This window comes from Magallana gigas, chromosome 6 (genome assembly GCF_963853765.1).
Source record: "Magallana gigas chromosome 6, xbMagGiga1.1, whole genome shotgun sequence".
NCBI classification, from domain to species: domain Eukaryota; kingdom Metazoa; phylum Mollusca; class Bivalvia; order Ostreida; family Ostreidae; genus Magallana; species Magallana gigas.
This window is the reverse complement of record NC_088858.1, coordinates 14,274,492-14,302,280: the sequence shown is the minus strand read 5'-3', so window position 1 is coordinate 14,302,280 and position 27,789 is coordinate 14,274,492. Positions and strand designations below refer to the sequence as shown.

The 27,789-nt window shown below is 31.1% G+C and overlaps 1 protein-coding gene and 1 long non-coding RNA gene across 3 annotated transcripts; one reads left to right on the top strand and one right to left on the bottom strand.

Moving 5' to 3' along the window:
• Window positions 1-800: 800 nt before the first annotated feature.
• LOC105324993 (uncharacterized) lies at window positions 801-26,171 on the top strand. Of its 2 annotated transcripts, XR_010714773.1 has the most exons (11): window positions 801-1,076; window positions 11,636-11,694; window positions 12,047-12,263; window positions 13,479-13,571; window positions 14,576-15,502; window positions 16,718-16,810; window positions 17,814-18,740; window positions 19,956-20,048; window positions 21,055-21,981; window positions 23,198-23,290; window positions 24,294-26,171. XR_010714773.1 is itself a non-coding variant. In XM_066087906.1 (7 exons), exons 3-6 carry the CDS (start codon window positions 12,186-12,188, stop codon window positions 17,841-17,843), a joined length of 294 nt encoding a protein of 97 aa, XP_065943978.1. In that variant the 5' UTR covers window positions 813-1,076; window positions 11,636-11,694; window positions 12,047-12,185; the 3' UTR covers window positions 17,844-18,740; window positions 19,956-20,048. The 2 variants fall into 2 exon arrangements, 1 of the variants encoding a protein (XP_065943978.1); XM_066087906.1 differs by lacking the exons at window positions 14,576-15,502; window positions 21,055-21,981; window positions 23,198-23,290; window positions 24,294-26,171 and having other exon boundaries at window positions 813-1,076.
• Window positions 5,360-6,509, bottom strand: LOC136276477 (uncharacterized). Its single transcript, XR_010714932.1, has 3 exons — window positions 6,167-6,509; window positions 5,876-5,986; window positions 5,360-5,458 (listed from the first exon to the last, which is right to left on the bottom strand). It is a non-coding gene; the product is annotated as an uncharacterized lncRNA (long non-coding RNA).
• Window positions 26,172-27,789: the final 1,618 nt, after the last annotated feature.

The following is a 27,789-nucleotide window of genomic DNA, read 5'->3' as shown; positions in this document are numbered from 1 at the left end:
TGGTACAACTCTGAACGCACCTAGTGATATTTCTTTGGTCGAGGAAAGTTTCGACCAATCGGTAAAAGGGGCATGTAGATTTCAGTCCTGTCAGTTTCTTCAGAGTCATGAATTACAATCAATTTCCGTAAGAAATAAAGGGATGCATTCTTGGTGGATATAGATATATTGTTATGCATATGATTTCAAAAGTCAAATCATTCTGGACATTCATTACACATCATATTAAAGAGAACTTGGATGGTCACGTGAACAAATCATGTGAAGGCTGAATGGATTCTCATAAGATTTAATTTTAATTGGCAGTTGGTAATAGAGTTGGAATAACCCTATGTAAAAAAAAACAAAACATGGTAAATGTTAGCAAATATTTGGTGAAGTTGAAGCGGGTTAGTTACATGGATATTTTGAGTTTAACTGTTACAAGCTAGGACTTTGACAATTTCAATATCAGAAGGAATGATATGACCCATTAATGGTTAAACAACATTTATAAGCCTTTCTATAAGTTGTATGATAAATATAGATGTTGCGTAAAATGTTAGCAAAAAGAAATAACTTTTTAAAATGTGAATTTTTTTTTTATGTTCATAACTATATAGTCAACGTCATAAAGATAATCCACTCAAAGCACAAAATAGTTTTTTAACTGATCACCACAATAAAGAACGAAACGTTTATGCATGTTAAGCAAGCCTATCCTTATCGAAAACACAAATGGACACCACGTGAAACCTATTACCAAAAATATCGATACAAAGCTCTTTGTTAATTTTTTTCCGCACAAGTAAAATATAGTTACCATGGTTGCTTTGTGCTCTATTTATTCTCTGCTCGTTGGAATATAATTTTGACGCACAGGAAAAAAATTAATGTTGGTCGTACACCACAGATAGGGATACTGTGGCTCCTGTTGCAGGGATCTGTCTTGTTATGACTTCCTTCCGCGGATGCACACTCATTCTCCGTAATTGAAGCCCCACGTAGTTGATTTATTTCCACGATGTGTTTCAGAACATTACGAAAGCTTGCGATTGTGTTCGGGCTTGTTATACATGTACATGCACAGACAGAAGGTATGTGGAATTCCTTTTAAATTTTTTTTTGGTAGTCGTTTTAACAGGATCATTAAGAACTGTTGGTAGTCTGTTTCAGCAATTTATTGAAATCCTGTCTATTTCATTGTCGCTTATTCAAACATTAGAAAATTGAAAACAACAAAATTCTTTGCAAACAATATTAAAGCATTTATTTCAATTAAGGTTAGTATTAGTTTCATATGTTTAGAATTTTTATATTAACTGCAAGTCCGTTGTTCTGTTAAATATTAATACGTAAAGTTTATTCCATATATTATAACAATGTTTAAAACAACTTGCTTTTAAAAGTTTTTTTCTTGTTTTATGTTTAAGATACTGTGGAATCATTTAAATTAATGGAGGCAAATTTTCGTTGATTGAGTTTTTGCTTATTCGTGGGAATGTAATTTGAAGGATGCGTCGGTTTTTAGTTTCAATAAGATAACAAACTCTTTCAAAATTTGGTTTCGTCAGGGATGTAAATTCGTGGAGGAGGGTAACCCACAAATACCATGAGAATTGAGCCACCACGAATTCTAATGATTTCACAGTATTAGCTTTAAATTCTCTTTCGATTATATAATCTTTAAAGTTTAATTTCTTATGGATATTGAACAAGGAACAGTACAAACGAATAACATCTGTTATGGACTTCAAACAAACCAAAATTGTAACTCATTTAATCGACTTTTGGAAAATATCTGTTATGTAAGGGTTGTTACACGGTTGCCTCGGGCGCGCAAAACGCGTCCTCGTCAAGCCGTGTAACAACAAATTTGTCGCATGTTCTTTGTTTCTAGATTGAAAGATAAACTTATCAAGGTTTGATTGGTAAGAACCAATTGGGTCAACAGTAAGATATACATATGCATTCACTCTGGTCAAATCTTTAAGCGGTTGACGAAATGGCAGAGGAAGCGGTTTGTTTTACGGACATACAAGAAATAGAAGTGTGATAAATAACACAAGTTCAAAAAATCCATCCTATGACAAAGTTTATCGTATGGCTGACCCAGGTGATTGGTCAAATGACTAATCAATAGACACTTTTCATTCAAAAAGACATGTGCAGCCATCAATGATATACCACAGGAAATCAAATAGAAATTGGTGGTCATTAGAGTGGAACCATGCGACAATTATTAATAATTATGTTTTAATCTAATAAACCTTCCTATAGAAAGTACTCAAGTTTTAAAGAAAATAAATAGGAAAGTAATTGAAGCACTGTACATAATGTACATGAGAGTTAAATTGGAAACAGAGGCCATGATTTTTTGTTTTCATCTCTATTACATTTTTACTCAAAGATTTCTTTTCTCGGAAACGACTAGGTTGGCCGCTTATGTAAACGATGTAACGCCTTGGGTAAACATAAAAAAGAAACTCGATCAGTCTCTTATCTTTGCGGCTTTAAAAATCACGTCATTGTAAACTATTTACACGTACCCATATTAAAATCGGCCGACTTTGCTGCTTCGTCGCAAACCAGGCCACATCTGGGCAAGACAATAAGATGATGAAAAAATAATTACATTTCATAAGAAATAAAGGTTTTGTTTTTGATTTTGTAAAACAGATTAAATTTCTCGCATATTTCAAAATCACTGATTGTAGACTCTATAAAAAAACATTATACATCAGTGTCTATGATTCAATACTTAATTTTGCAAAAATTGCATATGTATTCTGCTTGTTCAAAGCTTTTTTGCGTTCAATAGATTAGAGGTCAAAAAATAAAATTGGAAACGTTTTATTATTCTGTTGCACTTAAAATGTGTAAGAACCAGCTATTTGTTCCCTCCACTTTTAAACTAGCTACTCAATTGTGTAAAACGATTCAACGTCCATTACTTTGAATACATGCCACTTTCCAAACGCTCAACAGATAAGTGGCTAAGTGATGGTGAATTTTGAAATACCGGTGTTATATAGTGCCTTTTCCCCCTAGCCAACTTTCCCCCCGGAAAAATGGCTATATAGCAGTTCTTCCCCCCGGAAAAATGGCTATATAGCAGTTTTTCCCCCACGGAAAGCTGACTATATAGTGGGGTTTCTCCCTTTTTATAGCCAGATTACCCCCACGGAAAACCTACTACATAGTAGATTTTCCCCCTTTTTTACATTCCGGTCATGTTTATGGCGGACCATTCTTGGCAATAATTTACAATAACTGATATGATATTAATTTCTTATAGTAAAGGATAATTATGGCATTTATTAATACACAGAATAAAATACATGGTTTTTTTCACCCCTGATATAAACAAAGGCACGCGCCTTCATACCACTCCTGTGTCATCACCTTTTTGAAACACCTTTTACATGGACTTCGGAATACCTCGAATCATTTTCATCTAATCGATGCTTATCTACAGTTTAGACTTCGACGCTATGACATTGACATTTTTCACATTCACAGAACACGTCAGAATACATTTGAGTGAAAATACACCGGTTTGGATCTTTAATTTTCCCATGTATTATCATCTATGTATAAGCTTCTCCTACGAAACTAACTGACTAATCTTGACTTAATTTTGTAGAGGAAGGGAATAAGAAGTGGAAATGTGTTACTCCCTTCGTCCAAAGGCTATTAATTTTAAATTAATACCGTTAGAATTGACGATCTTATAATTTATATAATCATATATTTCTACTTATAAATATCAAACGAGAGACAGCTAGGGTGCAATGATATGATGAGAAACTGAAATGTTTTACTTCGATTGATGGGGTTCTAATTCATGGGTAAGGGGTGTTATAATTGATATAGTATTAAAGGCATGTGTAAAGTTAGTATTTACAATTTTGTTTTAAAGTCCCGCATATTCATATTCACGTTTTTAAGCACATTTTTAACGAAACGCAAGGTTTTATGATGTAAATATTTTTTCAAAAAATGAAATGGCTTAAAAAACAGAACAAAGTCGATATCTTTGCTGGTTACTTTGGAAAATGTGAAATGGAGCCCGAACTAACCTTATGTATATATCATAATTCACTACGTGCTAATTTTTCCGCTTTTTTATTTTGCAACGTGATTTATAAATATACAATTTTGAAAACGATGCCATATAAAACAAGATATACAATTCACTTACCTAAAAATCGTATACTAGTACTTAATTTATTTATTTCATATTTTTGCAATAAAGATTTACTTGTGAACCATATTATTTCTTCGAACAATGAAACAAGGGTAATTAGAAATAAAAACTAACACATTTTTTGCGATGAGCTAACTTATTCTTTTAAATATAAGCTTGTTCTTCTAATCAATTGGCAAGTAAAAAAAAGTCGTATATCAAGTGCGCTTTTGTTGGGTATTTATTTTTGTTTTTCGGTTGCTACTTTTATGAAAAAAAAGAAGATGGATGGATAAGGCGTGTAAAATGCCCATACACGGTCGGACAAGCTACTGAAAAATCAAAATATCAATTAATCGAGCTGATATTTTTTCAAACATTTTTTTAAAACAATATACGTTTTTCATATAATTGCTTTTTAACCTATAAACATTTTCAATACTTGGAATATGTTGACTCAAACAGGCGTATACTTATCACAGCCTGCAAATATTGCAATTCTTTATTACCTCAAGGCATTTTCTTTTATAGAGTGGGCCTGTGCTCCATATTTTTCTCATAGTGTAATTAAGGTCTATTGGAAAACAAACCGATTTCAATCAACAAAAATGTGGAGAGATGACCCACTATGCATTAAAAATATAATTTTGTATCCCAACAACTTACCGCTTTGAAAAAATAATAGAAGTCCGTAAATTCGTGGTCAAAGTCACACATAATATTTAAACAGCCCACTTTGTTGTGTCTGAAATGGCTCAGTGGTTAGAGTACCTGACATAAGCTAACCTTATATATCTAGGGTTTTTATGTTATGGGTTCGATACCACAAACATTTCTGGCAATATTTTTTTCTTATCTTTTTGTTTTAAAATATATTTAAAACTGAATATAGTTAGAAATTGTGCTTTTGCAAACTTGTATTATAATATATATTAATCGATTTAAGGTGGATCTCTACACCAAATAAGTGTAGGAGATTTTTGTTGCATGCATTTGTTACCAATACTAGGCACATTATTCAACAATAATAGACCTCAAAATACAATACACTATTTTCTAGAGAATTTTTAAAATATCAGTCTGGTTCCAGATAACCCCTTATTTATTAAAATTTTAAACATTTCTGTTTTAAAATTCTTATGAAAGTGAAATGTTATTAAGTTTAGAAATGAAAAACAAAAAAATCATGAATAAAGTTTGTATGATTTTTATTGGAATCCACATAAATATGAAACTAAAATATAAAAAAATTCTTTTAAGGCAAACTGCTGGACAAAATCCCACAAAAGCCTGAAAATATAAACAATATTCGTCGGTCAATGGGATGAAGAAAAGAAATTGAATGAAATTGAAAAATTAAAGGAAATACTTAATTATTGCAAAAATCTTGGTATGAAAGATCCTGTTTAAGAGTTGTCTTTCTTTATTTTACATGGTCTCAAACATCTTGGGATCAATTTTTTAATTAATAAAAATCACGAAGAAAAATTAAAAAAAGGAACAAGTCTATGCTAAATATGTAGATATAAGATTAGTAGTGCTTCTGATAATGTTTGAAGCTGAAAAATTATACTTTTGATGAATGCATTATATATATTTAACTCTTTAAAACAAAATATTAGTAGTTAATTATATTATAAATTGCCTTTTACTTTTTTATATACAGTAGCAATTATAAACAACAACCATACGCATATTAATACATACATTAGATGTCCATAGTGATACACATGCATGTGTGGAAATGCTCCTTTTCAGACTTCTGTCTTTCCCTCATTTGGCTTGCAAATCCGGGCTTCCACTGCTATTGCTACCTAGCTGTATTTATGTTAATCAAAATACATTAGTTTAATGTCAGTTTCAATGAAAGTCTTTTACTGCAAATGTTTTTTTTTTAATTTGGAAAGTTAGAATCAATTCAAGAGATCATACTACGGTACTTTCGTTTTATATTCATCATACATATATAGTTTAAATGAAAATTTGACATCTGCTTACCTATATCGATAATCCGTCACATATGTATGATCGTCTGTTGCAGATGACATGACAAAAATGTATTGCCAATATAGCAGCAGAGCAGTGAAACTGTATATTATTTAGATTCCACGTTTTCCGTACAAAACAGCTGATAATCAATGTTAGTTAAAAGCTTTAAAACAGGAAGAAAATTGACATATTTTCTAAGCGTTTTGGCGATTTCCTATCTTATCTCCTTAGTTAGAAGAGTTCAATTAAACGGTGTATAGCTATTTTGTACCACGACATAATGTTATCAATCCGGAACACAATGGCGTTTCGAACGGAAGTCAGACATGTTGTGACGATGTAGCCTTCCACCTTAATTGGGAAAAAATAAATTCAAAATTGTATTTCACTACTAAACCGAATGGGCATTTGCGCCATCTAATTCCCCCATCTTCTTATTGATTTATTTATCTAGTTATTTATTATATCATTAGTCATCTTATGAATTGATTAAATGTTTTGAAGAATAATGAATTTACCCGCGCACCTTTTTTAAAATTTTTGTTCGTAAATTTAAAAAGAAAAGCAGAATTAACCGGAATTTTCAACCATTTTGATAAAGAAATATGTGAGTGAGTGTGTATTTTTAAATGATGTTTTTACTTTCAAATGATTGTAAAAATATGGTGATGTGGTCATCTTTAGTGTTTGAGATAAGGGGCCCTAGAAAATACACTATTCATTATAATTGGATTTCAAACATCGGGTTCGGAAAGATCAAGGGCCCCTACCATGGGGGCTAAAATTTTCAGGGTCATCTACTAGTGGTTTACCACTACCACTGTAAAGATATGGTTAGTGGTCATCTCTAGAATTTGAGATTATGGCCCCCACTTACAGAACGCTTACTATTCAATCATTATAATAGGGTTTTAAACATCGGGCCTTGAAACATCGAGGGCCCCTATCCTGAGGGCTGAAATTTTCAAAGTCATCTACAAGTGGTAAACCACTGCCACTGTGAAAATATGGTGATGTGGTCATCTCTAGTTTATGAGATATAGGGCCCTAAAGAATATAATAGAATTTTAAACATCGGGCTCTGAAAATCGGAAACAAAATTTCTCTACAACAGATCGATGTTTAGCCTGGATAAAATGTGCACAAACAGACAGACGGACTGATAGATTTACATTGTGTATTAAAAAATTCTCAAAACATTTTTCACTTACAAATTCAGAACACAGAATTATGCATATAAGTGTATATCTTGTAAAACCAAGTACTTTTTTCAATTAATTACCTAAATTAAGTTCTATGTATAATTCTATTACACACATGTTCAATTTTCAGCATTGTCTATAAAAAGTGATAAATCGGCAAAACGAAACTTAACCTGTACAGATGAATGCAGATATATGCAACCTGGGAGTGTAGAAACATTGATTTTAATCCATTCTGGGTTTCCATACTGGCACTGTACCAGTTATCGACTGAAATTTAACGTTTTCTTTTCGTAATTCCTTATTTCTTGATATTTTTGGATAAAACTTGACATACTTTAAAAAGTGAACTCCTTATTTATCAATCTGTTAGTTTATATCATTTTTTAGAACCCAAAACATCTTGTTTTGTGCTTTTAAGCACGCCCCGAATTTGCCGAGATTTTACGATTTACTGTACCAGTTATCGGCTTCGTGATAATAACATAGTAAAAATTCGTGTTCATGTTGATTTTATACTCTGCTAAATGTAGTTTGAATTATGCCCCTTTGCTAGGTCAGACTAAAGTATTCGGGGTCATGATACATTATAAACAAAACTCATAAAATAATTCGTTTATTATCATACGGTAATACACCAAATCGTATACTATTCAATACATAATTGTGCAATCAGGCGTTCAATTGCGCTACGAATTTCTCGGAAATTCGTGAATTCCTTTTGTTTATACATGTTAAATGTATTGATTTTATATGTCAAATCAAAGAAGGGATATAATAACGTATCACAAGGAGGTAATATTCTATTTTTAACTTATTACGTCACTTCCCCCACTGCTGAAAGTGCAAAGATGTAAAATCAGCGGTAAACAAGGATCGTTTAAGCTCATGTATAAAACATATTCAAGAAAGTTTTCAAGCAAACTTACTTTTCTTTAATCGAAAAAGACGACTGAATTAAAAATCTTGGATTGTCGCGTGCTATAAACCCGAACTCTCAGTTTAGCCGATAACTGGTCTTAGCCGATAACTGGTACAGTACCAGTAAATATTTTGTATAAAATCTGAACCAAAAACGTGAGGGAGAAACCCTACTATGGGGGAAAAGCTACTATATAGTGGCTTTTCCCCCCGAGGGGAAAGGCTACTATATAGTAGGTTTTCCGGGGGAAAAGCTACTATGGGGGAAAAACTGCTATACAACACCGGAATTATGACAAAGGGCTTGGTCTATTTCAATGTATTGGACAAATAAACTTATTTTTATTTGTTTGAAGAAACAGTATACGATATAATGTGGGTTGTTTCATAATCCAATTTCCAAAGATGACCATGGGGGTAATTTTCAACAGCAATACAAAGTTAAACACAGTTCCAAACAACGGTTTTATACAAAGAATAGGAACTTCTACATCGTCTTCTCCAGAGTCTATTGAGATTCTCCTTGTCTTCTAATTGAGGGACGGCACCCTTCAGAAGGAATGAAAAATGTATGTTGAACAAACGTAAGTTCACATATAATTACTCAAATCAAAAAACATATTATCAGTACACGTAATACTTCTGAATCTTGTTCTGATATCCTTTTTATGTAAGGATCCTTAAACCAATTATGTTTCATGATATTTCATCATTGAAAAATTTCCCACATCTTGGCATATGTGTTTAACTAATTAAATAACAGATGTTCACATTCACATTCGGCAGACACATTTTCCACTTACAGACACTTAAATCATTATTGAGTGTACTGTAACAGTTTTATAATTTATAATCTAATTCAGCAACTTTCACATCATACATGCATTTTAGTTGTTGATCACATACATTTTCCCAAATGTTTCTTGCCGATATACCAAACAATTTGCCCCATCTTTTTCATATACAGATATCTGAAACTTCATATTCATAAAAATAAAATAGCAAAAATTACTTTTTAAACATTTTGTATTCCTACCATTGGGTATTATTGAGTATTATTTAAACACTAAAGTGCTTTTATGGCCTCTAATGCGGGTACGAAGGTCACTAGCCTTGCAGCCAAATAAATGTTTCACAGAGGGAATAGCTCATAAAATTCAGAGGTTTTTTTGGCAATAAATAATTATTACATGTATATTCATAGTTTTCATAAAACCCTTGTCTCTGAATCATTTAATCAAATATCAACAAATTAGGGAGTTAAAGTGAATTATCGATATTGTCGACCAACAACTTACACAGGAGAAACAGCCAATATATCCATAAAAGAAGATTACCATAGTAACTACAACTAGTTGAAGTCTCATCACAGAATTTTCTGTCTGCCATTTTCTTTCAGACTTTTTCAGTCCGTCTAAGTTCGTGAATTTCGTGCTCATGAATTGCATTTAATTTAGATAAGAATAGAAGAAAAAAGTCTTAGTGAATGCATAATTATACTGTAAAGTATATATTGTTAAAGTATTTTGAAGACTATAGGTTATTTTATTTCATAAGCAGATATTTCAGATATACCAAAAGGTGTGGCTTATTGATGACAAGATCTAGTATTTCAGGGGAACTCATGATTTATCAAACTAATGTAAGGTTCACCTAATTTTTTCGAAAAAAAAAATATTGCAATTTTATCAGCTGAGTAGCTGAGTTATTCATCAAATTTTTGCAAGTTTGATAAAACAAATTTCAGATAAAGGTTCATATTTGTGAACATTCCTGAATGGTATAATATGGGACCTTATCATACATGTAGGTATTTTATAGAGATCAATATGATATACATGTATATATTAACATCATAGGCATGTTTCACCTAGGATGTAAATATATACATGTTTCGCCGATATAAAATTTGTTGCAACCATCACATATAAAGGTATATATTAAATTTTTGGATTGACATGACATGTCCAAATTTATGCAGAATCGTTTTCCCCTGAAGTCAGTCGAGCTGCCTTGAGAAAAAAAAAAAGAAAAACATTTATTCAAACTTTAAAACCTTGCCTCAACAGACTGCTATAATTTAACTTTTTTGTGCATTGTGTATATTTTTCATTTAATGAAGGAGTCTTCTCATTATCAAACATACTTCTTATAATAAGAAATTCATGAAATTTTGACACAGTCAAACGGATCATATTACCAAATGATTCTATCAGTTTAATCAAATTTGACTTTTTTGTTTTCGCATAAAGGTCAGGTCAAGGTCACTACCTTTTTCCTAAACATAAAGGATGATAAAAATAAATGTAGCTGTTTGTAGTTCTGTAGACATTTGTTTAAAATTTGAAGATTCTATTCTTCAATGAAATGATAGAGTATCAGAATGTCTATCAGCTTATACTACTAAATTGGAATAAATATTTAAACTAAAATTGATATTGCTTAGCCCGCATTTCCTCTAATTTTCTTAAATTTTAAAGAAATTTCGATTATTTTTTTATGCTTCCAATAATAAAATATTTCTGATTTTTATGTATTAAGAAGATATAAATTGACAGAAAAGCTAATATATTGACCATTAAATAAAAGAGAAAAACTGATTTAAGTGATTTTTTCGCAAAAAACAACGTATAGAATGGGCGTTTTAAAAAGCTTATAAAAATGTAATTTGATAGGCAAATCGTATTTTAAAAACATATTCTGAAACTTAAGTATCATATTATTAGTTTACATTAAAAACGTAAAAAAAATCCAACATTAATGTTACTGTTTTTAAAACGCTAAAACAGACTCATTAATCTGCCGCAATTCTGAATTGCGAAACATGTGATATTTTCCTACGCCAATATTACGCCAAAAATATAGTCCTTGTTAGATTCTAAACATTGATTACTTTTTCTATGCCAAGTTGTATGATAGTAAAAAAGAAAGAAAAATATTTAATCTTGATTAAATGAAGAATTAATCAAACTTTAACTATGACGTCATTGTATTGATGACGTCACCAAGAAACGTTATAATTGTTATTTTAAAAACGGCTGAAGATTGAATGAAAGAGCTAACGTTTTACTCTGTGTTGTCTTTCATTTTTAAAATTTTATTTATATAAAACCGGACACTGTGATATTTTTTGGATTTAACTATATATAAAGTGTTAAAGACGTGATTATGACGTCGAAACATAGTGACGTCAAAACATTTGTATAACGTTGTCTATTTTACATGCAAAAAATATTTAGAATGTATATATGTACATGTGTATATATATATATATATATATATATATATATATATATATATATATATATATATATATATATATATATATATATATATATATATATTTTATTTTAAGTATTTCAAGTCGGAACAACTCTCAGGCTTTCTTGCAACGTACCTGAGTCTTTCTCGAAGGTAAATTTCCTTTCTCTTTTTTCACATGTTTATGCAATATATAAAGACACGATCCGTTAGATAATAACAATTGTATTCATCTTAGAATGTATTCTGCTTCATATTTTCATACGGTGCCTGAGCACGTGCACTTGTTGTAATAAATTTTTTAAAGTTTACCCTACATTATTAATATTTAACTATATTGTGAACATTTTTTACAGAAGTGTGTGTCTGTCTGCGCACGAATTCTGTGTTTCCAAAATTATAAATATCTCTTCGTCTTTCATGAATGCATATATATTACACGGTTGTGTTATGTCAAAGATAGAGAACACAAAGAAATGTTTGTTTTATTTCGTAACAAATCTAGTTCACATGGGAAAACTCTGCAACGCTGTTAGCGGAAGTGGAGAAAGGTAGTCCACAAATGACGCCCTCGGACCCAAGAGTTAGCGTCGATACAAACGAGAATTTTGGGGAATTATCCATCCGGAACATTCTTGAACACGATGCCGGGGAGTATTCTTGCACCGTGGAGTTTTCTGATCGACGGCCCCAAACCACTACATATACAGTCTGCATTGTTGGTAAAACTTTTAAAGGTTTTGACATGAATTTAAGATTTAGAAAATGCATAATGATTTTGACCTTAAGATAAACAACACAAACGATTGCTGATAACGGTTAGTGAATGATTCTAAACAGTCTTTTTGGTGCTAGAACCATTATGACGACATAATTTATTTGAAGTATCAATTTCCCGTATTTTACTTCTTTAAAGCAATTATGTAGAAAGTTTTTTGACATTCTAAATCAAATCATGGAAAAAGTAATTCCAATACCTATATTCAGTTTGACATTTTAAAGAGGAGCTCAAAAACTTGCTTAATGCAGTTTTATAGAGACTGTATGCATTCTAGATATATTTCATTAGTCAAAAATGAACAAAAGTTCGAGATTTGTTACTTATTTCCTTCACATTTCATAGAAAAAGACAGTTTTTAACATGATTTTTCCTTGTGTTTATCAAACATTTAAGCCCCGCAACGCCCTATTGTTTTGCCTCGGACTCGAATGTCTCGACGTCATTGAATGAATCGAGTCACGTGATTGCTTCATAATTTCTTTACACGGCGGACGTCAACATTTAAACGGCAACATGGCGGACGGAAGATATACACAGTGAAAAGTGATAAATATTCAATCTGTCATTTTCAATGAAGGAAATAAGGTACAAATCAAGGAATATTTTTCTGTTTTAGACATATGAAATATACCAATAATGCTCAGAGTCTCTCTAAAAACGGGAAATAAAATGTTACTGGCCTCTTCTTTAAAATGATAATAAAAATGAATATAGGTATCCAGATTACTTTTTATAGGATTTCCAATGGAATGTCAAGGAAATGTTTCATTTTCTCTATAATTCTATCTATATATATACCGGTAATCTATTAATTATTGTCAAAAAGTACGAGGGAAAGAAATATCAAATCAATTATAACGTCATAATAATTCTAGCACTAAACGACACTCTAGAATCATTAAAAGTTGACCTTCACCTTAAAAAAATTAAAGTTACATTGGTAAATGACTCCAGAGTGGAAGTGGAAGATGAAGTTTTTTTACATTTCAGTGTAACATAGCGGTTGGGGATGGGTCTTCTTTTACATTTAGACATCCCGATTGATTAATTGAATGCATGTACCTTTAGTTACATTTACATGTGTTTTAGATCACTTTTATTAATCAATTGCTTAAACTGATTTTATCTCAAGCATGATAACTGGGGTTTTTTTCAGACTCAACAAGTAAACCACCGAGCACGACTACGAGTACGAGAGTGGCTCAAAGTTCGACAGTCTCGACAGACGCGGGTACTCAAAGCACTACTGGTAAACCGATCATGTTTTTTTTTTTTGTTCTTTTTTTTGTGTTTTTTTTTAAATATCAACTGACTGTTTCAATCCACTTATGATGAGAGATTGTGCATCTGCTTTTATATAGATATCAAACACTTTCCTGCAGGCTTTTGTGTGTTTTAAGGGAAATGCAAGTACATAGTTATTCTTATTGTAGAATTAAACAAAATATAGATGAGAGTTTTATATCTAAGAGGGCTTGATGGGCGGGGCCATTTTTTACGCTATATTTACTTCCTTTAGACGAAGAGCTTTAAATTATATAAAGATATTGGAAAATGTTCAATTCTTAAAGCTAATTAAGATATTTATATATTTTTTATCTTTATACTGATTTCAATTTACTAAATCCTTTATCCAAACAATCGTATTTTAAAGTTTAAGGCAGAACTGATGGTAAATTTGTTGATTACCTAGCCTCCTTAGAGGACATATTGTAAAATATTTTATATTATCATCTTACAATTCATCTTCCTTATAAATTCAGTAGTTGAATAGTTGACCTTTGTAAAAAACAAAATCAAAAGTAAACAACAGTTACTACTCTGGACAACGACCTGTAGAAGGCTTTATTTTTACCGTCATTTCGCAATTATTTTTAGGGAGCGTTGACTGAAAGTTAATTGTCTCTACTGATTTTGAGGTCATTAGGTCAAGGTCAAACTACTCTGAAAATCGAATAGCTTAATAGTGTTTTCCACCCTATAATATTGGATCTTTGCTTGATAAGCGTCAAATCTGGCTTCAAAGAAATTAATATCAGGTTATGATGCCAAAAGTCAAATCATCATAGATATTGTCCGTTCGATATTGTTATTTTATCTTTACTGCTTAGTATTGTTATTCTTGTAAATTAGTTGATTCTTTAAAATGCTCAAGAAGGACCGTGTTGCCAAGATTTTCCGAAACTTTTTTTATACTTGTAGACATTTCTGAAATAAAAAGTATTTTGTTTCATTTTTGTATTTATTTTTTAGAAAACAGAACAAATGGTGCTGATCGTATGACTCCTTCATTCAATTTATATGCATGTATTTATATGTGGATTGTGGCGATTCAAATGTTACTGGCTAAATCGTCAAATTTAAAGCAGATTTGTTATTAGTTTAAGGTGGTATTGGACACCTGTTGAAACTACATTAAAATCAGAATACATCTATTTTAAAGCTCCAGCACAATTCGATCTCATAACTCACAGATACGTAGTCAACCCATTGCGCTACGCTGTTGGGTAACAATTTTCGGAAAGAAAATTTATAAAATTATACTTAAACTTATTTTTTTTTATCGGAAGTACGTCACAATATGAAGGTGTCCAATACCACCATAAATGTTCATTTTGCTTTGTGACTGAGAGAGATAAAGAATTTTAAGAGAATGTATGGTAATGTAATTAAAGGAAATTCTGATTATGTTTTTAAAGTAGTATTTTATGAATTAATCCCGTGCAGGTTTCTAGTCATTACCATGTCATTATCATGTCACTGAAAAACTGTGACGTCGTGCACATACTGGTGTCATTAAAAGAGACAGTACAGCTGACAACATATGTGTAAATAACTTCAGATTTACCTATTGTATCGTTAGGAAATAAGAAATAAAGTTGATTGTAGTAGTTGAAATACATAAAAATCCCTTTCACATACTTATTTATTATAACGTAATTATGAGCTTCCGGAAATTTATGGGTCGTACAAACCGGAATAATCTTATATCGTTTATTTGTATCACGTGGACTTTGATTGACAGTAATTGACACGTGCTGAAAACTACAAGATCTTCGTCCGATTACGGTCATCATGGTATACGAGGTTAAAGGGACTCTCTAAACGGAACAGATTCTCACTTACTCGATAATTTATAAATGGTTTACCAAACCACTACATATACAGTCTACATTGTTGGTAAAACTTTTAAAGGTTTTGACATGAATTTAAGATTTAGAAAATGCATAATGATTTTGACCTTAAGATAAACAACACAAACGATTGCTGATAACGGTTAGTGAATGATTCTAAACAGTCTTTTTAGTGCTAGAACCATTATGACGACATAATTTATTTGAAGTATCAATTTCCCGTATTTTACTTCTTTAAAGCAATTATGAAGAAAGTTTTTTGACATTCTAAATCAAATCATGGAAAAAGTAATTCCAATACCTATATTCAGTTTGACATTTTAAAGAGGAGCTCAAAAACTTGCTTAATGCAGTTTTATAGAGACTGTATGCATTCTAGATATATTTCATTAGTCAAAAATGAACAAAAGTTCGAGATTTGTTACTTATTTCCTTCACATTTCATAGAAAAAGACAGTTTATAACATGATTTTTCCTTGTGTATATCAAACATTTAAGCCCCGCAATGCCCTATTGTTTTGCCTCGGACTCGAATGTCTCGACGTCATTGAATGAATCGAGTCACGTGATTGCTTCATAATTTCTTTACACGGCGGACGTCAACATTTAAACGGCAACATGGCGGACGGAAGATATACACAGTGAAAAGTGATAAATATTCAATCTGTCATTTTCAATGAAGGAAATAAGGTACAAATCAAGGAATATTTTTCTGTTTTAGACATATGAAATATACCAATAATGCTCAGAGTCTCTCTAAAAACGGGAAATAAAATGTTACTGGCCTCTTCTTTAAAATGATAATAAAAATGAATATAGGTATCCAGATTACTTTTTATAGGATTTCCAATGGAATGTCAAGGAAATGTTTCATTTTCTCTATAATTCTATCTATATATATACCGGTAATCTATTAATTATTGTCAAAAAGTACGGGGGAAAGAAATATCAAATCAATTATAACGTCATAATAATTCTAGCACTAAACGACACTCTAGAATCATTAAAAGTTGACCTTCACCTTAAAAAAATTAAAGTTACATTGGTAAATGACTCCAGAGTGGAAGTGGAAGATGAAGTTTTTTTACATTTCAGTGTAACATAGCGGTTGGGGATGGGTCTTCTTTTACATTTAGACATCCCGATTGATTAATTGAATGCATGTACCTTTAGTTACATTTACATGTGTTTTAGATCACTTTTATTAATCAATTGCTTAAACTGATTTTATCTCAAGCATGATAACTGGGGTTTTTTTCAGACTCAACAAGTAAACCACCGAGCACGACTACGAGTACGAGAGTGGCTCAAAGTTCGACAGTCTCGACAGACGCGGGTACTCAAAGCACTACTGGTAAACCGATCATGTTTTTTTTTTTTTGTTTTTTTTTGTGTTTTTTTTTAAATATCAACTGACTGTTTCAATCCACTTATGATGAGAGATTGTGCATCTGCTTTTATATAGATATCAAACACTTTCCTGCAGGCTTTTGTGTGTTTTAAGGGAAATGCAAGTACATAGTTATTCTTATTGTAGAATTAAACAAAATATAGATGAGAGTTTTATATCTAAGAGGGCTTGATGGGCGGGGCCATTTTTTACGCTATATTTACTTCCTTTAGACGAAGAGCTTTAAATTATATAAAGATATTGGAAAATGTTCAATTCTTAAAGCTAATTAAGATATTTATATATTTTTTATCTTTATACTGATTTCAATTTACTAAATCCTTTATCCAAACAATCGTATTTTAAAGTTTAAGGCAGAACTGATGGTAAATTTGTTGATTACCTAGCCTCCTTAGAGGACATATTGTAAAATATTTTATATTATCATCTTACAATTCATCTTCCTTATAAATTCAGTAGTTGAATAGTTGACCTTTGTAAATAACAAAATCAAAAGTAAACAACAGTTACTACTCTGGACAACGACCTGTAGAAGGCTTTATTTTTACCGTCATTTCGCAATTATTTTTAGGGAGCGTTGACTGAAAGTTAATTGTCTCTACTGATTTTGAGGTCATTAGGTCAAGGTCAAACTACTCTGAAAATCGAATAGCTTAATAGTGTTTTCCACCCTATAATATTGGATCTTTGCTTGATAAGCGTCAAATCTGGCTTCAAAGAAATTAATATCAGGTTATGATGCCAAAAGTCAAATCATCATAGATATTGTCCGTTCGATATTGTTATTTTATCTTTACTGCTTAGTATTGTTATTCTTGTAAATTAGTTGATTCTTTAAAATGCTCAAGAAGGACCGTGTTGCCAAGATTTTCCGAAACTTTTTTTATACTTGTAGACATTTCTGAAATAAAAAGTATTTTGTTTCATTTTTGTATTTATTTTTTAGAAAACAGAACAAATGGTGCTGATCGTATGACTCCTTCATTCAATTTATATGCATGTATTTATATGTGGATTGTGGCGATTCAAATGTTACTGGCTAAATCGTCAAATTTAAAGCAGATTTGTTATTAGTTTAAGGTGGTATTGGACACCTGTTGAAACTACATTAAAATCAGAATACATCTATTTTAAAGCTCCAGCACAATTCGATCTCATAACTCACAGATACGTAGTCAACCCATTGCGCTACGCTGTTGGGTAACAATTTTCGGAAAGAAAATTTATAAAATTATACTTAAACTTATTTTTTTTTATCGGAAGTACGTCACAATATGAAGGTGTCCAATACCACCATAAATGTTCATTTTGCTTTGTGACTGAGAGAGATAAAGAATTTTAAGAGAATGTATGGTAATGTAATTAAAGGAAATTCTGATTATGTTTTTAAAGTAGTATTTTATGAATTAATCCCGTGCAGGTTTCTAGTCATTACCATGTCATTATCATGTCACTGAAAAACTGTGACGTCGTGCACATACTGGTGTCATTTAAAGAGACAGTACAGCTGACAACATATGTGTAAATAACTTCAGATTTACCTATTGTATCGTTAGGAAATAAGAAATAAAGTTGATTGTAGTAGTTGAAATACATAAAAATCCCTTTCACATACTTATTTATTATAACGTAATTATGAGCTTCCGGAAATTTATGGGTCGTACAAACCGGAATAATCTTATATCGTTTATTTGTATCACGTGGACTTTGATTGACAGTAATTGACACGTGCTGAAAACTACAAGATCTTCGTCCGATTACGGTCATCATGGTATACGAGGTTAAAGGGACTCTCTAAACGGAACAGATTCTCACTTACTCGATAATTTATAAATGGTTTACCAAACCACTACATATACAGTCTACATTGTTGGTAAAACTTTTAAAGGTTTTGACATGAATTTAAGATTTAGAAAATGCATAATGATTTTGACCTTAAGATAAACAACACAAACGATTGCTGATAACGGTTAGTGAATGATTCTAAACAGTCTTTTTAGTGCTAGAACCATTATGACGACATAATTTATTTGAAGTATCAATTTCCCGTATTTTACTTCTTTAAAGCAATTATGAAGAAAGTTTTTTGACATTCTAAATCAAATCATGGAAAAAGTAATTCCAATACCTATATTCAGTTTGACATTTTAAAGAGGAGCTCAAAAACTTGCTTAATGCAGTTTTATAGAGACTGTATGCATTCTAGATATATTTCATTAGTCAAAAATGAACAAAAGTTCGAGATTTGTTACTTATTTCCTTCACATTTCATAGAAAAAGACAGTTTATAACATGATTTTTCCTTGTGTTTATCAAACATTTAAGCCCCGCAATGCCCTATTGTTTTGCCTCGGACTCGAATGTCTCGACGTCATTGAATGAATCGAGTCACGTGATTGCTTCATAATTTCTTTACACGGCGGACGTCAACATTTAAACGGCAACATGGCGGACGGAAGATATACACAGTGAAAAGTGATAAATATTCAATCTGTCATTTTCAATGAAGGAAATAAGGTACAAATCAAGGAATATTTTTCTGTTTTAGACATATGAAATATACCAATAATGCTCAGAGTCTCTCTAAAAACGGGAAATAAAATGTTACTGGCCTCTTCTTTAAAATGATAATAAAAATGAATATAGGTATCCAGATTACTTTTTATAGGATTTCCAATGGAATGTCAAGGAAATGTTTCATTTTCTCTATAATTCTATCTATATATACACCGGTAATCTATTAATTATTGTCAAAAAGTACGGGGGAAAGAAATATCAAATCAATTATAACGTCATAATAATTCTAGCACTAAACGACACTCTAGAATCATTAAAAGTTGACCTTCACCTTAAAAAAATTAAAGTTACATTGGTAAATGACTCCAGAGTGGAAGTGGAAGATGAAGTTTTTTTACATTTCAGTGTAACATAGCGGTTGGGGATGGGTCTTCTTTTACATTTAGACATCCCGATTGATTAATTGAATGCATGTACCTTTAGTTACATTTACATGTGTTTTAGATCACTTTTATTAATCAATTGCTTAAACTGATTTTATCTCAAGCATGATAACTGGGGTTTTTTTCAGACTCAACAAGTAAACCACCGAGCACGACTACGAGTACGAGAGTGGCTCAAAGTTCGACAGTCTCGACAGACGCGGGTACTCAAAGCACTACTGGTAAACCGATCATGTTTTTTTTGTTTTTTGTTTTTTTGTTTTGTTTTTTTTTAAATATCAACTGACTGTTTCAATCCACTTATGATGAGAGATTGTGCATCTGCTTTTATATAGATATCAAACACTTTCCTGCAGGCTTTTGTGTGTTTTAAGGGAAATGCAAGTACATAGTTATTCTTATTGTAGGATTAAACAAAATATAGATGAGAGTTTTATATCTAAGAGGGCTTGATGGGCGGGGCCATTTTTTACGCTATATTTACTTCCTTTAGACGAAGAGCTTTAAATTATATAGAGATATTGGAAAATGTTCAATTCTTAAAGCTAATTAAGATATTTATATATTTTTTATCTTTATACTGATTTCAATTTACTAAATCCTTTATCCAAACAATCGTATTTTAAAGTTTAAGGCAGAACTGATGGTAAATTTGTTGATTACCTAGCCTCCTTAGAGGACATATTGTAAAATATCTTATATTATCATCTTACAATTCATCTTCCTTATAAATTCAGTAGTTGAATAGTTGACCTTTGTAAATAACAAAATCAAAAGTAAACAACAGTTACTACTCTGGACAACGACCTGTAGAAGGCTTTATTTTTACCGTCATTTCGCAATTATTTTTAGGGAGCGTTGACTGAAAGTTAATTGTCTCTACTGATTTTGAGGTCATTAGGTCAAGGTCAAACTACTCTGAAAATCGAATAGCTTAATAGTGTTTTCCACCCTATAATATTGGATCTTTGCTTGATAAGCGTCAAATCTGGCTTCAAAGAAATTAATATCAGGTTATGATGCCAAAAGTCAAATCATCATAGATATTGTCCGTTCGATATTGTTATTTTATCTTTACTGCTTAGTATTGTTATTCTTGTAAATTAGTTGATTCTTTAAAATGCTCAAGAAGGACCGTGTTGCCAAGATTTTCCGAAACTTTTTTTATACTTGTAGACATTTCTGAAATAAAAAGTATTTTGTTTCATTTTTGTATTTATTTTTTAGAAAACAGAACAAATGGTGCTGATCGTATGACTCCTTCATTCAATTTATATGCATGTATTTATATGTGGATTGTGGCGATTCAAATGTTACTGGCTAAATCGTCAAATTTAAAGCAGATTTGTTATTAGTTTAAGGTGGTATTGGACACCTGTTGAAACTACATTAAAATCAGAATACATCTATTTTAAAGCTCCAGCACAATTCGATCTCATAACTCACAGATACGTAGTCAACCCATTGCGCTACGCTGTTGGGTAACAATTTTCGGAAAGAAAATTTATAAAATTATACTTTAACTTATTTTTTTTTATCGGAAGTACGTCACAATATGAAGGTGTCCAATACCACCATAAATGTTCATTTTGCTTTGTGACTGAGAGAGATAAAGAATTTTAAGAGAATGTATGGTAATGTAATTAAAGGAAATTCTGATTATGTTTTTAAAGTAGTATTTTATGAATTAATCCCGTGCAGGTTTCTAGTCATTACCATGTCATTATCATGTCACTGAAAAACTGTGACGTCGTGCACATACTGGTGTCATTTAAAGAGACAGTACAGCTGACAACATATGTGTAAATAACTTCAGATTTACCTATTGTATCGTTAGGAAATAAGAAATAAAGTTGATTGTAGTAGTTGAAATACATAAAAATCCCTTTCACATACTTATTTATTATAACGTAATTATGAGCTTCCGGAAATTTATGGGTCGTACAAACCGGAATAATCTTATATCGTTTATTTGTATCACGTGGACTTTGATTGACAGTAATTGACACGTGCTGAAAACTACAAGATCTTCGTCCGATTACGGTCATCATGGTATACGAGGTTAAAGGGACTCTCTAAACGGAACAGATTCTCACTTACTCGATAATTTATAAATGGTTTACCAAACCACTACATATACAGTCTACATTGTTGGTAAAACTTTTAAAGGTTTTGACATGAATTTAAGATTTAGAAAATGCATAATGATTTTGACCTTAAGATAAACAACACAAACGATTGCTGATAACGGTTAGTGAATGATTCTAAACAGTCTTTTTAGTGCTAGAACCATTATGACGACATAATTTATTTGAAGTATCAATTTCCCGTATTTTACTTCTTTAAAGCAATTATGAAGAAAGTTTTTTGACATTCTAAATCAAATCATGGAAAAAGTAATTCCAATACCTATATTCAGTTTGACATTTTAAAGAGGAGCTCAAAAACTTGCTTAATGCAGTTTTATAGAGACTGTATGCATTCTAGATATATTTCATTAGTCAAAAATGAACAAAAGTTCGAGATTTGTTACTTATTTCCTTCACATTTCATAGAAAAAGACAGTTTTTAACATGATTTTTCCTTGTGTTTATCAAACATTTAAGCCCCGCAACGCCCTATTGTTTTGCCTCGGACTCGAATGTCTCGACGTCATTGAATGAATCGAGTCACGTGAATGCTTCATAATTTCTTTACACGGCGGACGTCAACATTTTAACGGCAACATGGCGGACGGAAGATATACACAGTGAAAAGTGATAAATATTCAATCTGTCATTTTCAATGAAGGAAATAAGGTACAAATCAAGGAATATTTTTCTGTTTTAGACATATGAAATATACCAATAATGCTCAGAGTCTCTCTAAAAACGGGAAATAAAATGTTACTGGCCTCTTCTTTAAAATGATAATAAAAATGAATATAGGTATCCAGATTACTTTTTATAGGATTTCCAATGGAATGTCAAGGAAATGTTTCATTTTCTCTATAATTCTATCTATATATATACCGGTAATCTATTAATTATTGTCAAAAAGTACGGGGGAAAGAAATATCAAATCAATTATAACGTCATAATAATTCTAGCACTAAACGACACTCTAGAATCATTAAAAGTTGACCTTCACCTTAAAAAAATTAAAGTTACATTGGTAAATGACTCCAGAGTGGAAGTGGAAGATGAAGTTTTTTTTACATTTCAGTGTAACATAGCGGTTGGGGATGGGTCTTCTTTTACATTTAGACATCCCGATTGATTAATTGAATGCATGTACCTTTAGTTACATTTACATGTGTTTTAGATCACTTTTATTAATCAATTGCTTAAACTGATTTTATCTCAAGCATGATAACTGGGGGTTTTTTCAGACTCAACAAATAAACCACCGAGCACGACTACGAGTACGAGAGTGGCTCAAAGTTCGACAGTCTCGACAGACGCGGGTACTCAAAGCACTACTGGTAAACCGATCATGTTTTTTTTTTGTGTTTTTTTTTTGTGTTTTTTTTTAAATATCAACTGACTGTTTCAATCCACTTATGATGAGAGATTGTGCATCTGCTTTTATATAGATATCAAACACTTTCCTGCAGGCTTTTGTGTGTTTTAAGGGAAATGCAAGTACATAGTTATTCTTATTGTAGGATTAAACAAAATATAGATGAGAGTTTTATATCTAAGAGGGCTTGATGGGCGGGGCCATTTTTTACGCTATATTTACTTCCTTTAGACGAAGAGCTTTAAATTATATAGAGATATTGGAAAATGTTCAATTCTTAAAGCTAATTAAGATATTTATATATTTTTTATCTTTATACTGATTTCAATTTACTAAATCCTTTATCCAAACAATCGTATTTTAAAGTTTAAGGCAGAACTGATGGTAAATTTGTTGATTACCTAGCCTCCTTAGAGGACATATTGTAAAATATCTTATATTATCATCTTACAATTCATCTTCCTTATAAATTCAGTAGTTGAATAGTTGACCTTTGTAAATAACAAAATCAAAAGTAAACAACAGTTACTACTCTGGACAACGACCTGTAGAAGGCTTTATTTTTACCGTCATTTCGCAATTATTTTTAGGGAGCGTTGACTGAAAGTTAATTGTCTCTACTGATTTTGAGGTCATTAGGTCAAGGTCAAACTACTCTGAAAATCGAATAGCTTAATAGTGTTTTCCACCCTATAATATTGGATCTTTGCTTGATAAGCGTCAAATCTGGCTTCAAAGAAATTAATATCAGGTTATGATGCCAAAAGTCAAATCATCATAGATATTGTCAGTTCGATACTGTTATTTTATCTTTACAGCTTAGTATTGTTATTCTTGTAAATTAGTTGATTCTTTAAAATGCTCAAGAAGGACCGTGTTGCCAAGATTTTCCGAAACTTTTTTTATACTTGTAGACATTTCTGAAATAAAAAGTATTTTGTTTCATTTTTGTATTTATTTTTTAGAAAACAGAACAAATGGTGCTGATCGTATGACTCCTTCATTCAATTTATATGCATGTATTTATATGTGGATTGTGGCGATTCAAATGTTACTGGCTTAATCGTCAAATTTAAAGCAGATTTGTTATTAGTTTAAGGTGGTATTGGACACCTGTTGAAACTACATTAAAATCAGAATACATCTATTTTAAAGCTCCAGCACAATTCGATCTCATAACTCACAGATACGTAGTCAACCCATTGCGCTACGCTGTTGGGTAACAATTTTCGGAAAGAAAATTTATAAAATTATACTTAAACTTATTTTTTTTTATCGGAAGTACGTCACAATATGAAGGTGTCCAATACCACCATAAATGTTCATTTTGCTTTGTGACTGAGAGAGATAAAGAATTTTAAGAGAATGTATGGTATTGTAATTAAAGGAAATTCTGATTATGTTTTTAAAGTAGTATTTTATGAATTAATCCCGTGCAGGTTTCTCCATGTCATTATTATGTCACTGAAAAACTGTGACGTCGTGCACATACTGGTGTCATTTAAAGAGACAGTACTGCTGACAAAATATGTGTAATAACTTCAGATTTACCTATTGTATCGTTAGGAAATAAGAAATAAAGTTGATTGTAGTAGTTGAAATACATAAAAATCCCTTTCACATACTTAATTATTAATTATTATTAACGTAATTATGAGCTTCCGGAAATTTATGGTTTGTACAAACCGGAATAATCTTATATCGTTTATTTGTATCACGTGGACTTTGATTGACAGTAATTGACACGTGCTCAAAACTACAAGATCTTCGTCCGACTACGGTCATCATGGTATACGTGGTTAAAGGGACTCTCTAAACGGAACAGATTCTCACTTACTCGATAATTTATAAATGGTTTACCAATTTCGGTTCATTTTAAAATGAACACACATAAATATGTCAAATAACCACTCAAGGGGCCTCATTTACAAAAATGAATTTAGGTTGTAGCAACTCCTATGATAAACACGAAAAATACATGCTTACAAAATAATAATTGTTGTTATTTTGAAAAACCTTGAACAATTATGACCTGGGAGAAGTAGAACAGACATATTTTTATCAACAAACATGTTCAGAATAATCTTCGCGAGCCATTCATGTGTTTTGTTTACAGTAAATACGCATGCGTAATAGTATACAGAGACATAAATAAGATTTATGTCTCTGTAGCATAGAAGGCTCAACGCCGTAACACGTTGCGATGTAAATATGTGATAGGTTATAAGTAATTATTAGTTTTAATGAAATAATTAGATTTATTTCATGGAGATCTTTGTAATTTTCTGAAAGTTAATACATTCATGGGTAGTACAAAAATACCGAACCCAATCGGAAAGATATTTCAAGTCGGTTTTTTGATAGGATGCGCCGTACTGTCTCTTTAACGTTAATGTTTTTTTTATGAAATCAGGTTTGTGTACGTGTTTTTTATTTTGTCAAATCGTGAATTAACAAAATATCGGACATACATTTGAGTAATAATGATTAAGAGACAGTGGCGTCGGAAGCAAATTGAAATCTTGACAAGCAATAAAAAAAAAAAATAAATTCCCAAAATCATCAAAATCCTAATCCGTGGTGGGGGTTACCTTTAGTTCCAAAAAAATAAATTCTTACCTACAAATTTACAGATTACCTAGGACTCCACCTTCTCTTCTTCTTTGTATGTGAAATTGAATGCTTGTGCATGGTAAATATGTCTAAATGAACCACAATGTAAATGCTGTTGGATATGTTAACTGGCTAATCCAAGAGAACATTGTACATCTTTAAGAAATGAAACTATGAAACTTTAAGCCCAACTTTTTGAATTTTGTAATTGTTCTAATAAAAAAGTTACATGTGACAAAAGAAGTGTTGTTCCTCATGTGTTGCAAGCGAATATATTCATTTTTTTTCTTTTGCTAAGATTTGAGCTTATTTTTGGACTGGCTTCCCCAAATCTCGGGACAGACCTTCATTAATTTTAAGTTTGATCTCCTGTCTGCAAAAAGACCCAATTTCGGGAGTTTGTTTGTCTGTTGCCAGTAAAAAATCAGAATTCAAGTGTATGTCTCGTAGTTTCAGTTTTGCAGCTGGAACATTCTTCTATGGTGTGTCCCAAGATAATTATGCAGCACATTTTCTTATTTCTTCGATATCTGTAAACACCTTAGGGTTTAAACGATGTCCATTCAATAGTATAGAGAAATTGAAGATTTCCTTTTTGAAAAAATAAACATAGGTACATCACTTTTATGAGACTACTTTTATTAAATTATATGAAAATCATAGTTAATGATCTTGGATATTCATGGATACTGTACTGTAGTGTGGTTTGACACAATATCATGTTAATAATTTTTTTTAATAATACGTAAGTTGCATCCGGTTTAGTAAGATACAATGTTAATCAATATGATACAATATTGTGTCATATGATACAACAAATCATACATTATAATACTGAATATATGATACAATATAATATTTTGACATATGATATAATATTATGATATGATACGTGTAAACAGATGACTATACACTGACCTTGATAAGTACTATTAAATGAACACGTAAATAATTATATATACAAGCTGCGCAATTATTAAGTCTATCAATCACTCTGTTGGAAAGTCTTTGGGAAATTATAATTGGAATTTAAGGAAGGAGTCTTTTCTGATTATTGACTTGTCAAACGTAAATTTGATTGATTGTTCATTAAATCAAGATTAAAGGAAATTAAAATTGTATATTTTTCTTTATTATTTACTATCATACAACTTGGGATAGAAATAGTAATAAATGTTTAGAATCTAACAAGGACTATATTTTTGTCGGAATATTGGCGTAGGAAGATATCATATGTTTCGTAATTCAGAATTGCTGTAGATTATTGAGTCTGTTTTAGCATTTTAAAAACAATATACTTAATGTTGGATTATCATTTTTTAACTAATGATATGATACTTGGGTTTCAGAATTTGTTTTTAAAATAACTTTAAGATTTGCATATCAAATTTCGTTTGTATAGGCTTTTTAAAGCGCCCATTCTATATATTGATTTGTGTGAAAAAATCACTCAAATCAGTTTTTATCTCTAATTATATTAGATGGTCAATATATTAGCTTTTTTGTCAATTTGTATCTTTATATGAATTCTTTATAATACGTAAAAATCAGAATTATTTTATTATTGGAAGCATAAAAAATAATCAAAATATCTACATAATTTTAAAAAAGGGTAAGATATATCCATTTTAGTTTCAATATTTCCAATTTAGTAGTATAAGCTGATAGACATTCTGAAAATCTATCATTTCATTGAAAAATAAAGTCTTCATATCTTAAACAGGTGTCTACATAACTGGAGAGAACTACGTGTATTTTATCATCCTTTAAGTTGAGGAAAAATGTAGTGACCTTGACCTGACCATCTATGCAAAAACGAGGAGGTCAAATTTGATTAAAATGATAGAA

What these genes read in the sequence shown, in the direction of transcription:
- LOC105324993 (XM_066087906.1), top strand. Translation starts at nt 12,186, where the DNA reads ATGCCGGGGAGTATTCTTGCACCGTGGAGTTTTCTGATCGACGGCCCC. An exon ending in GGGTACTCAAAGCACTACTG is followed by an intron (nt 13,572 to 16,717) that starts GTAAACCGATCA and finishes GGTTTTTTTCAG; the next exon opens with ACTCAACAAGTAAACCACCG. An exon ending in GGGTACTCAAAGCACTACTG is followed by an intron (nt 16,811 to 17,813) that starts GTAAACCGATCA and finishes TTTATTTTTTAG; the next exon opens with AAAACAGAACAAATGGTGCT.